The sequence below is a fragment of the Pagrus pagrus genome (genome assembly GCF_965226575.1).
Source record: "Pagrus pagrus genome assembly, chromosome: 10".
Lineage (NCBI taxonomy): Eukaryota > Metazoa > Chordata > Actinopteri > Spariformes > Sparidae > Pagrus > Pagrus pagrus.
Genome location: NC_140194.1, coordinates 28,915,650 through 28,930,264, shown reverse-complemented (window position 1 = coordinate 28,930,264; position 14,615 = coordinate 28,915,650). Strand labels below are relative to the sequence as shown.

The following is a 14,615-nucleotide window of genomic DNA, read 5'->3' as shown; positions in this document are numbered from 1 at the left end:
AACTGAAATGTTATGCATTGTGGTGGCTCCTGTATTTTTACCTGCTCTTACAGCCCTACCTTGTTTAGAGGCCCAGTGTTGAAATCTAAGGGCGTCACTTTGTGTTGGAAAGTGGTGCGGACATAACAACTGAGATGAAAAGTGTTAAAAAACGGTCTTCAACATATGAAGTTTAAAGCAATATAATGGGGAGATGGTATGTGGTCAGAGTGGATAAGTGCTGTTTGGATGGATTACGCATGTGCTGATCGTGTCTATGGTACAATGAACAATACAATGAACTTTTTTTTTAAGGTTAGGCTGATGATTTTAATTGCTTCACTAATGGCTGGTAGCTAAACTGCATTACTTGAATAATGGCTGGTGGCTAAACTGCATTACTTGAATAATGGCTGGTGGCTAAACTGCATTACTTGAATAATGGCTGGTAGGTAAACTGCATAAACTTACTTGAATACTGGCTCGTAGCTAAACTGATTATTTGAATAATGACTGGGATTAACTAAATTACATTGCTTCACAGACTACATAGCAGGCATGACCTGCGCGTGTCCATTTCGGCAGCCATGTAAACGGTAGAGCAAAACAAAAGGTGGTGGGGACAGCGTCCCCAATGTAAATGACAACCAAGCTTTTCTACCTATATCATTTCATTTAATGTCCGTCTTACAGTATATAGTGCATATTCTTAAATATTTATCACCTACCAACTTCAGTTAGGGCACCCTGAGGGGCTCACTTTAACCCTGAGCCTGTGAGCAGATAAGTCCAGCCTTGATTGGTCAATGTTTTTTAAATATGTATATATTCATATCACAATACTATCCAAACTGTATAGGCCGTAACATAATCAAACTGATGTTCAATTAAACTCCACTTGCGACCCCCTACAATTTAAACGACTGTCGCACATTAAGACTACAGTTCCCACAGTCCAACGGGGCCTGTACAGTTTGAGTGCGTGCCCTCGTAGAGTAACAGACACTGCACTGTGCGATCGTGCAGCCGGCCTCGGCGTTGGATAGCGGTAAGTTGTTATTACTTCTTTTTAGGAAATCCTGTCGTGAAATAGTGAATGAAAACATGTGCGAAAACGAAAAGCGCTAGTTTAGCCTGACATTTGAACAAGTATAAGGTGATATAAGTAGTTCAATTGGCTGCTCCTGCCGGGTTTAGGGCAAACGTTGGGCACGCCTATGTAGTTAGCTGCTGTGGGGTTCCAGAGCTGTGTTGCGCGGGCCCGGAGGAGCCAGCAACACTTGGAGGAGACGAGGTATTTTTAGCAACCTGTGAAAGGGCCAAAGCCAGCCAGCCAGTTGGCTAACTCCGGGAAATATAATTTATCTGACGTCCCACATTAGCTGGCGGGGAGGCATGCTAGGTGTGTGGACTGTTCTTGCTATGACAGGCTAAGTCAATGTTAGCAAACAAGGCGGCTCACTGGCTAGTAGCGGCTAGTTAGCTTCTGTAAACTAGCCATATATGAGCGTTTCTATTATTAACATTGCATAGGAAAACAGCTGATTTTGCCCTCCCGCTAGCCGTATCTGTGTTCAAGCTGGTCTTTTTACGTCCCGTTGGTATTCATGGTACGTTGTCCCGACTTCTCCGCTAATGTTCAGAGCTCTCAGATTGTTCCAGTAACAACAGTGTATCGTTATGTGGAAGCACATGACCTGTGCTGTCAGTGTCACCCAAGCGGAGAGCGGTGTGTCCAGCTTAACTCCTCCGGGCCATTTTAGTTGAAGTATTTTAAATGTTTTTTCCCTCAGTGTGGTGGTATTTAATGCACCGCCAGCCATGACACTTTGTGTTGTTGTTGTTTTTGTTTTTTAAATTGTGGTCAGCATGAAGGACGTGTTTTTTTGTTTTGTTTGTTTTTTGTTTTTGTGAAAGTTAAGTGAAATAAGTGAGTTCCTGTTTGTTTAAAGTGAATAGAAAACTGTGATTCGGATAGTGTATATTTTGGCCACTTTGACAGTTGTCGTGGTCTATACATCACCGGGATACACACTGGATTTAGCTATTGCTTTCATCTCCATATTGCTCCATATACGTACATATGAGTACATATACTGTTTAATATTATTATATTATCGTCATGAAGGATATAAAGTTCAATTATTTTCAAAACTGCTTTAGAAAGTGAACCTGTTTGTAAATGAGATGGACACATTATTAGAAACACTTAACAGATCTCCCAGTGTTCAGCTGGGTTGAGATCTGGTGACTGAAGGTCACAGAAAATAATTCATATCATTTTCTTTTAGACAACCAACTAGGTACACACTTGAAATGAATGAGCTGTTATTTGTTTTATTTTGTTTTTATTTGCATTTTTCACCAACGTATCAGTGTTTTCATCCTGTCTTTCTGACCCACCTTTCCATCTTCCCAGTGTGTGTTGCAGGGTGAGACAGGATGGTGGACCAGCCTCTGTGGGAGCAGATAGGATCCAGCTTTGTGCAGCACTACTATGCTGTATTTGACTCTGAGAGAGAAAACCTGGGAGCCATATATGTGAGTGTGACAGAACTGTGATCTCCTTCAGTTACGACATAACTTATCACAGGACTTGGCTGCACCTTAATACATTTCTCAGGTGCACCGGTCGGGCTGGTAATGTTTTCACTTTGTTTATATGCGTCTGTCATCTGTGGACAGAGTATGTCAGCCAGATAATGTCACAACTGTGCAGGATGCAACCATTTAAATCAACCATTAAAATCACAGATACCGACAATCAGAAAATGCTGAATATTGGCCCCGGCCGATAATCAGTCTACCCACACTTGACAGGTGTGTAGTTGAGATCAATATGATGGCTGAGTTTGAAGATTGGTGTGGTATCATGCACTCGCTGTACTAATCACTAAGGAATAGTCATAGGTCAGAGTGTGAACATGTTGACAGGCACAGCAGCTGGTGTGATCGCAAGATGGTCTCTAGTTTTAATGAATGCAATACAAAGCAAACAAGATCACTTGTACCTGCTGCACTTGCTGTGTGTATAGGTAACTGAAGGGTGGGGAAACCATGTAAGCACAGGGAGAACATGCAAACTCCACACAGAAAGCTGCAAATGAATCCCAGGACTGTCTTGCTGTGAGGTGACAGTCTAATGTCTAGGCCATGCTAGTAACTTATCATCTACTTCAGGGAAATGTATATTTAGTAGGGATGTAATGGTGCATGTATTTCTCCTGAACTGTCTGGTACAGACATGGTTCGGTGCATGCTGTCATACGTAGAATACATCTGACTCTCACACTTTCAAAAAGCAACAAAAGTAGAAGAAGAAGATGCAATAAAACAAGACAAAGAAGAAGACGCTAGCCCCATTCACGCTGCCCTTTGAGTGCGGGGATCCTGCACCAATTCTCCGCATCCTCCTCTGTGGGAAAGTTTCAGATGCGGTGAGGGATGAAATTTCGCTGCGGCTCTGATGCGCCTCCAGAGGTAGTATCAGAGGTGCAGCAGAGGTGAACCAGCGTCTGTGTGAATGGATAAGCCGGTGGTGCGGAGTCGGGGTGTGCCGATCTGATGGTGTTCACAGTCTGATAACTAAACAGATCCTTTACTCAACAAAATAAAGATATGTCCTACAGAGCTACGTTACAGGACCAAACAACAGTAATGTAGTAACTGGTCGTGTCTTTGGCAACTTATGTGAGAAAAAAAATATTGCAGTAATACGTGGAGAAGTGTCTGTCATCCTGTCTGTCCTACCAACTCTTCGTCACATTTCTGCCCGAAAAACAGCGTCTGTCTCCGGCAAAAAACTTTAACTCACCAAGTGTTTGTCTTTGTCGAGACTTCAGTGAACTTTTCCCCAGAAAACAGCAACCCTCCCCATGAGTGAGAAAGTCAGTCAGGGTCCGGTTTACAGCGAAAAACGTAACTTTGTCACTTTCCAGGATGTACGGTGGGTCAGGATCTCAATCACAATACATTATAACAGCATCCATATGATTCTAAACAGTCAGCAGTACATGTTTAGATTAACAGGTGGACACTGGGGGAAACACGTTGGAAAAAAACACACAGACGTCATCATCATGACGTGTAATGTCATGCCGCCTCTTTTGGATCCGCAGCGCTGGCGTGCTGTATGAATTGACAGACTGGTGCGGCTTTACGTCAGAGCTGCTTGGTTCTGTGTGAACAAACAAAGGCGGAGAATTGGTGAACCTCCGCTGCAGAGATAAAGCAGAGTCTCTGTGTGAAAAGGGCTACTGACTCACTGTACACTATGGCAAGTTGAAATGAGACGCTGGATCCAGAGAACCGGCCTGCTTCGCTCAAATCAGCTGTGCGGGTAAATGTTGGAGAGCTGTCTGTTGAAAAATGAATGAAAAAGGACAAAGCGTTATGCCCGTGGGAGTATTTTGTTGCTTTCTTCTGTTTTACCAAACAGTGATCCCCAATCGAGTTATGTACAGAACCGTGACCTATGTTTCCTGTTGCTCCCTTTATATTAAGCCTTTACTTCTGTGTCAGTAGGTTGTCACGCACCAACAGACGCTCAGTTTAAAACTTCTCACTTTGTCAATCTGCTTGATTAGAACTAGCATCATTTGAATAATGTGGTGTGGCTTTTTGATTAACCTTACATCTGCAAATGGCATCCTATACAATTAATCTTTTCCTCCAACCTTTTTCTCTCTGTCTCGCTCCACACAGATCGACTCGTCATGCCTTACGTGGGAAGGACAACAGTACCAGGGAAAAACAGCAATTGTTGACAAACTTAAGGTGAGTTTATCTGGTAACTTATTGCTATGTACAGAGTTGTAACATGTAAAATAGGAAACACACAGGCAATGTCAGTCAGTGTGTTTACATGCACACAAGAACCAGGGTTAACATTATAAATCTGGTTACATAGGGAGTCAGACAAACTATTTACATAATTCTTATTTCTCAAGGTGTAATGGAAATAGCCCAGATAAATTAGAAGAATCTTACTGTAGGTGAAGTTGAAGATTGTCAGTCATCCAGGTCAGCTATATCATACACAACTGGTCCACTTGCCTACAATATAACACTAATCTTAGGTGAATGTTTTGAGTTTTTGCTTTCTTTCAATGTCTGATATACCTGTATTAATCTGCCCGTTGTGTGTTTCCTGTTTGTGTGTGCCAGAGTCTCCCCTTCTCAAAAATAGCACATAATATAACAGCGCAGGACCATCAGCCAACTCCAGACTGCTGCATCTTGAGTATGGTTGTAGGACAGCTAAGAGTAAGTAGCATTCACACCTTATTTTAGACTGTGTCATTTGTTTGGCAGCAGAGTCATCACACATTCAATTCTACAGTTGATATGGTTATTCATGAATGTTCCTGTGATTCAAATAAATTCTGTTACTATACTATCAAATCACCTAATCATCTATTTGACATGTATTGTTTAACCCTGGGATAACGACGTGTGTGAATCAGAGGTTGTCTTGACTTTCTTGTTGTCTGTCATTTTGATAGACAGGACTGTAAAATTCTGTCATAATTGATTATTACCCATCATTTTAATTTTAGTTTTTTAATGATAATAAGTCATAGCCTATTTAATAGCATTTCATTTTCAAAATCATCTTGACCACAATCTAATGCACAAGAAACATAAACATTTTGCATTATTAAGGGCATGGAGAGAAAAGGTGAACAGAGACACTGAGTGTACAGTCACTTTTCGTGTCAACACATGAAACAGATGAATTATTTATTTGATTATTATTTTTTTATGACCATAACAGCGGGGGACACTAGAAAATGGTTATTGTGCCAAAACAGGAAAATGTGAACAAAACAAACAAAACGTGAGCAATTTTTCGGAATAAGACAATTCCAATTTAAATAGGAAGAAACCATTAACAAGAAATGAAATTGAACTCAATTAACCTGCTGTAACCTAGCCTAAACTCAAACCTTCCCTCTGGTCCACATGGACTTAAACTGGGTGCTCGCTTGAGCGTAATCAAATGCATAATGTGAGATTGCTGCTGAGGGGATTGTCATAATTGCGTCTATGCCTTGGACAAACGACTTTCTGTGCTTGTTGAAATTCTGTTATGAACCTGCCTTCTGCTACCTCACTGGAGACTAACAGCACCACTTAGGCCAGAGTTTTGAAGTTGATCCTGCAAGCACTCGCTTCACTTGGAGGAAATCGCAGCATGCAGTCTTTGCGCTGGTTGCACAGGTGTTATTCCTCTGTGACCCTTTGCGGTCACAGACTCCTGCCAAGACCTCCAGTCCATATCTCTTCAACACGCTAGTGAGGGGGTTCGTCTACAGGTGGTTTTCATGTGGTTATTGACAGTGTTGCGTGTGAATTACTAATATTACTGCATATCACCTTCAGGGTCTTAATCAGACAAAATGACAGCCGTCAGATTTTTACTGTCATTGTAAAAAAAATTAAGTCAAATTTGGAAACCAATTGGTCAACATGACCTCTGGGGTGAATAGGGGCTGAATAAGTTATCTCAGGGTCAACTGTCCGGTTACACTTAGGCCTGGGCTAAGAATATGCAGTGTGAAAAGGCTAAAAGTTTTCTTGTAAACCTTGTAACTAATTATTCGTAATCTTGATTGGAGCTGCCAGCTCTTTGGTACAGATTTGTTGGCTCCAACTCTCACTCCTGGGTGCTGTTATTGGCATTCCTTCCCAGACGTGGCACACAAGGGATTACATAGCTGTTTACAATGGCTGGACAGTCCCCACAACCAGCATACTCGCTTTTATGTACAACTGATAAATGAAATGACTACAGTGCTGACTTCTTTCTGAACCCCTTCTATTTCTGTTTGTGTGTGTTCACAGGCAGATGATGACCCCATAATGGGTTTTCATCAGAGTTTCCTCCTGAAGAACATTAACGATGCATGGGTGTGCACCAATGACATGTTCAGGCTGGCCATTCACAACTTTGGCTAACCCCCGTCCCCACTCTGGTGGGCAGGGGCGGCCATAGTGAAGAGCACTTTGTGATGGAAGTATGGAGGGAGGGCAGGGAGGAGTCGAAGATGGAGAGAAGAGAGAACGTTCAACCCTCCCTCCTGCTGTCTCATATGACAAACAAGCAAACACCGGATTCTAGATGTCAATCACTGAACCTCATCCAGGTGGGTTTTTTAAGACCACCCCAACCAGTAGAACTGCAACGTGTTTCTTTGCTGCGAGCCGGCCGACCAATCAGATGCCCCCTGTCTGCCACTCTGCATGACGCTGGGATCCTCCTATTACAATATCTACACTCAAACCACCAGAAAGACAAACAGCTGACCAATGCCATTAACTCATAACTCTGCTTGTCACCATTCTTTACTTAATTTTTAACCCATTCTACTCTACTGTTGATTCCATTGCTGTCAACTGAGTTCTGTTAGCACTGTCGTTGACTGATCTGTAGATCCACGTTCAGGTTCAGAGTCGCCTTCTTCTGCTCCGACGTCTTTCATTGTAAGTTGTTTTAGATGCCACTTGTGTGTTGCCTTAGTGTGTTTAACTAAGTTTTATCTTCCTTTAAATAATTGTTAACTTTGCCATGAGTCGCTCTCTCATGCCAGGTTTTGAAAGTTTTGAAATGAAGTTTGACCCTGCTATGTGATTGGCTTTGATTCTACATTCTCTCTCTCTCTGTTCTCTCTCTCTCTCTCCTCTCTCTCTCTCTCTCTCAGTCTCTCTCTCTCCCGCTCTCACACGTTTGGCAGAAACCATGGACTACAGCCACGATAGACAATAAAACCTGGATTTTTTCTTAATGGTGTTGCCTTGTCTCTCCATATTATTCTCCATGGCTTGCCTCTTCATAGTTTCATACAAGTTTTGTGTGTCTTCAAGTGCATATTATTTTTGCTGTTTGCAAAATCATCGGTTTGGGTGACCTTATAACAAAACATCAGTGGGAGAAAATGGTCAAATAAATGCCAGCCATAGGTCCTCAGGATTGTAATCTAGCGGATACTGACCTTATTAAGTGGGTTGTGTGTATTGGCCAGAAGTGACGGATCCACTTTAAATGAAGTTGTCAAGTTATAAGATCCAGTATTTCCACTATATGAATTGCAGTCAGTAGGTCATGACCAGTTGCTGACTTGGTTTTTAGCGCCACGGCAATCCCTGACATTATGTCACCTCACATATAAAGGAGGCTAATGAATGCCAGGCAATGTGGTAGACAGATTTTAAACTTGGGAAGAAGAGGGCGCTGACTAAGGATCTGCTCTCAGTGTCATCAAAATATCAGAAGAGAAAGTTGGATCAGTGAATTCCCAGTCAGCCATAGCTGTAACCAAATATTGTAAAAGGTAACCAATGTAAGTGCTGTATCATAGGGAAGTGGACGTGTTTCACCTGTCATCCAAGAGGCCTCTTCAGTTCTGTCATCAACATTTTACCAATGTAAATGTTCTACTCTGCAGGATTTTTGTGTAGCAGAGGCAAAGCCTTGTTGTATAGGGCAGAAATGTTACACAACCCTTAAAGAAGTTCATGTGTTGTGATTTATTTCATACAGGACCAATTACCTTAGGTGCCATATTACTTTGCTGATATAGCACACCTACTTCTCCATGTTGATTGCATCAGTTACATTTGTACAATTTTAGTGAGTCAATAATTGAAGGACAGCATACTGACGCAGGTCTGCAGGAGCCAGTCACCTGATGCTCATGAGTCATAACCTAAATATAGAGTCTGGAGTGTGACCTCTGAATAAATAATATTCCAGTGTTTCATATTAATAGGTTGATTATGAAAAATGGCAAAATGAATTATTTGAATCTGGATTGAAACGATGTTATTAAGTGAAATGGTAACTTTCACTTTATATACTAAAAAAGTATAAGTGGATTTCAATTTCTTGAGGATCTTCATTGCCTTGAGATTATGAATTGAAATAGTTGTCACCACTAACATTTCTATAATTATCACTATCATGTCATTTGCACAGGAATATAAAAAAAATCAGGAATATAACAAAAAATTTTATTTATACCTTCAGAAGCAGCAACCAGAATGACTGGTAAAGGAAAATGATACACTTTCTATTCAAGTTGTTCAGTGCTTGGTGATAGACAGTTCGAGGCCGTGGGTCTGAATTTCTTCAAACATGCATCCTGGATGTGATATCAAAACACTGTACCAACAGGAGGCCTCAGTGAGCGGCCTTAATGCAATCACAATGAATACAACAAATAGGAGCTGAACTTGTGTAAAACACTTTGCTTCTGTTTTGAGGTTATCATGACAATATGTATGATTAACTGTAATTTCACTGTCACATTTGACTGAGTTCAATTTTTATTGTTTCTTTTTTGCTTCATGTATGACTATATTGGGATTTATTTATGTAAATTGTCATGATGTAATTGATTTAATGCTGGCCATTTTCCATTCATAAAATGTGCTAATCAATTGTTAAATTGCACATCAAGGGTTCGGTCTGACGTGGTCTGGTTTGTCATATACAACATAGAGAAAATAGAAGAAATAGAGCGACTGGTAAAATGACCAAGGAGCAAAAGTATACAAAAAAGGATAAAGGGAGAAAAATACCTAACAATGTTTCTGACGGTGGAGGGCGACATTATGCGTCCTAGTGTCTGAACCCATATTGAGCCTCCGTACAAGTTGAGGTAGGAACCAATGACCTGACACAGAGGCGACTCGGAGGCTACGGCGCGGACACAACGGAAGTTTAGACGGTTGCTCTGGGTGAACGAAGGGAACATTGACAGCATCCCATCAAACAAGAAATCATTTTCTCCCCCAAAATTAACCCAGCCTCCCCTTTCCCTCACACATGGCGTCCAATTCTAACATAGATATCGAGGGTGCGACTCAGCATCTCCGGGACATCCTCAAGCTCGACCGTCCCGGGAACGGCACCGGTAAGTTGAACCGGGAATGAAAAGCTGCTGCGCTAGCTAAGGCCGCAGAAGCTAATCGAAAGCTAGCTAGCTAGCTAAAGTGGTACCTAGCTAACGCGAGTTGGTTTAGCGCGCCGCTGTGCTGGAGTAAAGTTAGCTCAAAAGCAGTTTCACTACCTGTTAATAAACGGCACCCGTTTTGGTTTGAAACAACTTAAATATTAATACATTAACACAAATAGCCATTTTTGTCACATATTTCCACGGAGAAACGAATGCGTTGAGGTTCGTCGTAATGTTAGAGCGCTAACTGCGTCGAAAAGGTCTCGTATTTTATCATCCCAAGTGTTAGCTACGTTACGAGCTATAGTTAGCTTATGTCTCAGTCTATTTTCTGGTGTAGGGAATCTGTGTGTTCTGCAGCCCAGTGACGATAAAGTAGAAATAATGTTTTTTTTATTCCAAATGATCTCTGTAGCACCTGCTCATTTGTGGCAGTGACTTCAAAGCGACATAGGTGTAACGTTATCTTTATATCCCACGCTTAGCTTTAAATATTTTTGCTGCTATCAAGCATTAGCTCGAGCCTCCATAACTGCGTAGAAGGTCAGTTTTAATGGCTGTTTTGATACACTCACACCATGTTTGTTTGTGGTACCTTCGACCTACTCGTTTTTTTACAATCTCGCACCTGTCAAAAATGATAGAGGATATTACGAAGACACAGACGGCTTTAGGGAAGTTGGAGGAAAGAAAACGCAGGTGTCCTTAAGTGACCAGTGTATATCCTGCTCCTGTTTGTCAGCATACACCATACAAATATGTACATGGTTGTAGACTGAGGAGAAGTAGAAACATTTGACAAATAGGAAAACAAATACAGATAGAAGTTGGATCATTATTGGGGTTTTTTTGTCATTGTTTGATTGAAGGTGTTGGCAACTTCTGTCAAGCTACATATACAATTGAATCACCATTATGCCCTAATGATAACCAAAATGTAGCCCCTGGGATATGATTAATATTCTAGGTGAATAATGAAATGCATGCCCTGCTCCTTGACGTAATGCTCAGGGCAACATATTATTATGGGTTTTAGAGGAGGTTGTTGTGTAACAGATGAGGCTCTTCTGCTGGATAATCACGTGACCCTCTTCAACAGAATTAAATATTTGCAGTAGTATGATGATGATTATTATTTATTAATATGATTATTAAATAATTTTGTGGACATTTCTTGACGGACTATTTGGTCAGACAGTTGCAAACTACTCAAATGGCTCTTTTTAGATCTTTTTAACAGCAGGCATTTTGACTAAGATGGAAGATCAGGTGCACCTCATCCCACCAATCACAGCTCTGCGTGACTGAAGTGTCCGCGGAAGTAAATGTAAATTAATGTGAATAGTTTCACCTGTGATTTTACCCTGCTGCAATGTGTACAAATGTGCATGAAAAAGCATTGTGCTTCAGAAGAGGGGGATTGATTTGAGTCTGTTTGAGTGGGTTTTAACAGACATCATTCGTCTTACTTTAGTATTACATCAGATACAGAAATAGTAATTTTCAATAGAAATGGACAATTATTGATATTAAATTATCAATAAATTATTAAAGAAATTGTTTCTAAATCATTTAATAACACTCACATTTATAAAATTGTCAAATGAAATAATTAAAAAAATAGAGTGGTATATGAATTTGAGCGAATGTGATAAATATTCTTTCTTATTGCAGATCCTTTTATATTACAGCATAGCTTTCCATTACCACTAGCCGGCTCCTTTTTTAAAACTCTGATAAAGTGGAGAGGTGTCCTGGGTAGATAATAGTTGTTTTTCATTGTTTGAAAGATATTAACAGTATAACTGATGACAAAACTAGGGCTGCATTTGAATGAACGGCTTAATGAATGATCAAATGAAGGAATTGACTTTTTATTTGCATTGCACTTTTTAAAACAAAGTCATCTTTAAGATACATTGCAAACACACACAAAGGCCCTGTCCACATGCACAGGTATTTCTTAAATCAAAGCTCCTCTTTTAATGTGTTTTTGGCTTATATACACACATAAACTGTGTTTTAGGTCACTGAAAGCGTGGTTTTTAGAAAACTCTTTTGAGGATCATTGGCAAATGTGAAATGGATTATTTGTATATCAAGGGGATGGATGTTAGAAAGACACAAACAGACCTTGACAATACAGTGATGGATAAGACAGACAAAAAAAGCTGTTGAAAATGTGCTTTTAAAAGTAGCATTATCCAGGAAGACTCTGTGAAGAGCAGTCACATTTTGCTGCCTAATTCATAGTATTTTCTGTAACTGTATCTGTTTCCTGTTAAGAACAGCACGTGCATGCACATTGTATGTGAATGGCCATGGGATATGCGTTTTCAGGTGTAGCAGTATGGATGTAGATTTTTTCTGAAAAGGTACAAAAACGCTTGTCCTGTTTCCAAAAATAACTGTATACGTGTGGATTAGGGCTAAGACAGGCAATGTTATCAAAGTTATAGGCCTGTGTCATATGAAGAAAATGTACACTATGCCTCAGCCCCACAATGTAATTTTACAGTTTAATATGTCAGGGAAAGTTTTCTTTTTCTTCACCAATTATACAAACAGATTTCAGATCCTGTAAATCATGATATCTATTTATAGAAGTGTGTGGGCTGAAATGCACAAGAAGCCAAATTCTTCTTGGATACAATCAGTTCAATTAAGTTGTTAAGAAAAGCAATAATTCAGATCAGTTTATTTAATGGAAAAGGAGCATAAGAATGTGCCAAAGGCCAAATTTGGGCTTTCAGTAGCCTAGCTGGCTACTTTTTCACACTGGCCGTCTTCTCCTTATCCTTGTGGAAAACCCTGTTTCGGACCCACAGCCTGTTTGAGTTAAATTACTTAGGAGTAGAGCAAAAATCTTATTAGCCTCTCCTTGAAAGAGTAATATCATATAGTATACATACATACATGCATGCATACAACATACATACACACACACACACACACACACACACACACACAGCATAACTTCTGCTTTCATTGTCTTTCCTCAGATGCACAATCCAGTGATGGCCAGAGAATGCCATCTTTTAATGGAGAGCTGAACGGGTTATTGGGAGTAGGGTTAGGAGGTCTTCTAGGCAGCGCTGATCGGACAACCATGTCAGACTCTACCAGACCCATCTCCACAGACCTCAGCACTGCGCAGGAGTCTCAGATAATGTGAGTGGTTTCTGAGAAACAGTCACTCGCGCAACTTAGCAGTTAGGCTGATTTTGCCCCATGAAGAATATAGAGATGCCTCTTTTATATTTGACTTTACTAATTCTAAATGCAGAGACATTGTGCACTGAAATTTAAGAAACTAAATCAATTTTGAACTTCAATGAATGTGCTGCACTCACAGCTGCCTTTCTGGTGACGATGGCTCCACCTGCATCCCCATCACCTCTATAAATGTGGAGATTGTGGCGAGTCAAGATTCCAGCATCAACAGCAAGGCTCGTGGCAGCAACAAGGTAAGAGGCCAAATCATCAGCAACAAAAAAGCAAAGTCATGTCAATGTATTAATCAAAAAGGCATGACGCCAACAGCGTCGAGAGCTTTGGTAGTGACGAGTTACTGTGCTTATAAAATTTCAGCTCCCTGAATCCCTAAAAAGGAAAAGGTTAAATTTTTAAATGAATATGTAGTGTATTATCACAGAAGTTAACACTTTTTATGACTTGGATTTTGAAGACCACAGCCTCATGACTATAAAAGTCTTTATGAACTTTGTTAAGATGGTATATGAATACATTTTGAATGCTGAATCTGTTTTTTTAATTCAGGTGAAGATTCAACCTGTTGCCAAGTATGACTGGGAACACAAGTATTATTATGGCAGGCTGATAGCTGTGTCCAACTCCTTCCTGGCCTACGCCATCAGAGGTGAGAGTCCTGAAGTACCTGTTATTTCTACCATCAAATGACACAAACATTAATTAGCACTTGATCTACTACCACAGACAGTAAGGCTATCGGTACATTGTGTGTAGTGTTTATAATACTCTGCTTTCATTTTGGACATTGAAAATTGTTTAAACAAAGCAGTTGACAAATAGTAAGCATGTTTTCAAGTGTTTGATTTAGCAATAATAAAAAATCTGAATACAGCGTATCAACATTACATTCTACCTGTGGCGGTGTCTAGAAATGTAGCTACAGTGGAGAGAGTGTTGTTCTATTCCTCTGCTTAGACAGTTATTTTGATAAAACATGATGAAATATGAGTCTGTAGTTGCTCAGATGAAGTGAGTGCTGTTGGTTTATCCTTTCCTTTCAAATAAAACACCTCTCTCAGGAGCCAACAACCATGCAATGATTCGTGTCCTGAGCGTGGGTTTTGCTGAGCGCTCCCTGCTGAAGGGCTTCACTGGAGCTGTCACAGATCTGGCTTTTGCCCACCTCGACTCCTCCCTGTTGGGTTGTGTAGATGAAGCGGGCAACCTGATGGTCTGGCAGCTCACCTGCACTGGAAGCAAGATACTGTATCCTGACATGTGGGAGAAACTGATAAGGAGTGTGTAGGAGGTCCATGTGTGTGTCTGAGTGCTACTGCTCATCTTTGCACTGTTTATTTCATCTTATTTCTGTTTGTACTTCTGGTGCAAGTAATCACACCAAGCAGACCAAACTGCTTTGTGGTTTAACACAACCCTTTGTAATATCACAGCCTGCTTTGGCTC

General features: G+C 40.6%; 2 protein-coding genes across 5 annotated transcripts in view; both read left to right on the top strand.

Annotated features, from left to right (window-relative positions):
* The first annotated feature begins 941 nt into the window (after positions 1-941).
* nutf2 (nuclear transport factor 2) lies at positions 942-7,766 on the top strand. Of its 3 annotated transcripts, XR_014623429.1 has the most exons (6): positions 942-1,027; positions 2,399-2,520; positions 4,684-4,755; positions 5,146-5,244; positions 6,826-7,464; positions 7,683-7,766. XR_014623429.1 is itself a non-coding variant. In XM_084364590.1 (5 exons), exons 2-5 carry the CDS (start codon positions 2,422-2,424, stop codon positions 6,937-6,939), a joined length of 384 nt encoding a protein of 127 aa, XP_084220716.1. In that variant the 5' UTR covers positions 942-1,027; positions 2,399-2,421; the 3' UTR covers positions 6,940-7,766. The 3 variants fall into 3 exon arrangements, 2 of the variants coding, with proteins under 2 accessions (XP_084220716.1, XP_084220717.1); XM_084364590.1 differs by having other exon boundaries at positions 6,826-7,766; XM_084364591.1 differs by lacking the exon at positions 942-1,027 and adding an exon at positions 1,191-1,273 and having other exon boundaries at positions 6,826-7,766.
* A 1,911-nt stretch (positions 7,767-9,677) lies between these two features.
* Positions 9,678-14,615, top strand: part of edc4 (enhancer of mRNA decapping 4) — a 28,704-nt gene continuing 23,766 nt past the window's right edge. The window contains exons 1-5 of one of the 2 annotated variants that reach the window (XM_084364526.1): positions 9,678-9,896; positions 12,941-13,109; positions 13,294-13,405; positions 13,719-13,818; positions 14,231-14,417. In XM_084364526.1, coding sequence (XP_084220652.1) covers positions 9,809-9,896; positions 12,941-13,109; positions 13,294-13,405; positions 13,719-13,818; positions 14,231-14,417 — 656 coding nt within the window. In that variant the 5' untranslated portion in view covers positions 9,678-9,808. The remainder of the gene's footprint in view (positions 9,897-12,940; positions 13,110-13,293; positions 13,406-13,718; positions 13,819-14,230; positions 14,418-14,615) is intronic. The other variant, XM_084364525.1, reaches the window with a different exon arrangement.

What these genes read in the sequence shown, in the direction of transcription:
- nutf2 (XM_084364590.1), top strand. Translation starts at nt 2,422, where the DNA reads ATGGTGGACCAGCCTCTGTGGGAGCAGATAGGATCCAGCTTTGTGCAG. An exon ending in AAAACCTGGGAGCCATATAT is followed by an intron (nt 2,521 to 4,683) that starts GTGAGTGTGACA and finishes CGCTCCACACAG; the next exon opens with ATCGACTCGTCATGCCTTAC. An exon ending in CAATTGTTGACAAACTTAAG is followed by an intron (nt 4,756 to 5,145) that starts GTGAGTTTATCT and finishes TGTGTGTGCCAG; the next exon opens with AGTCTCCCCTTCTCAAAAAT.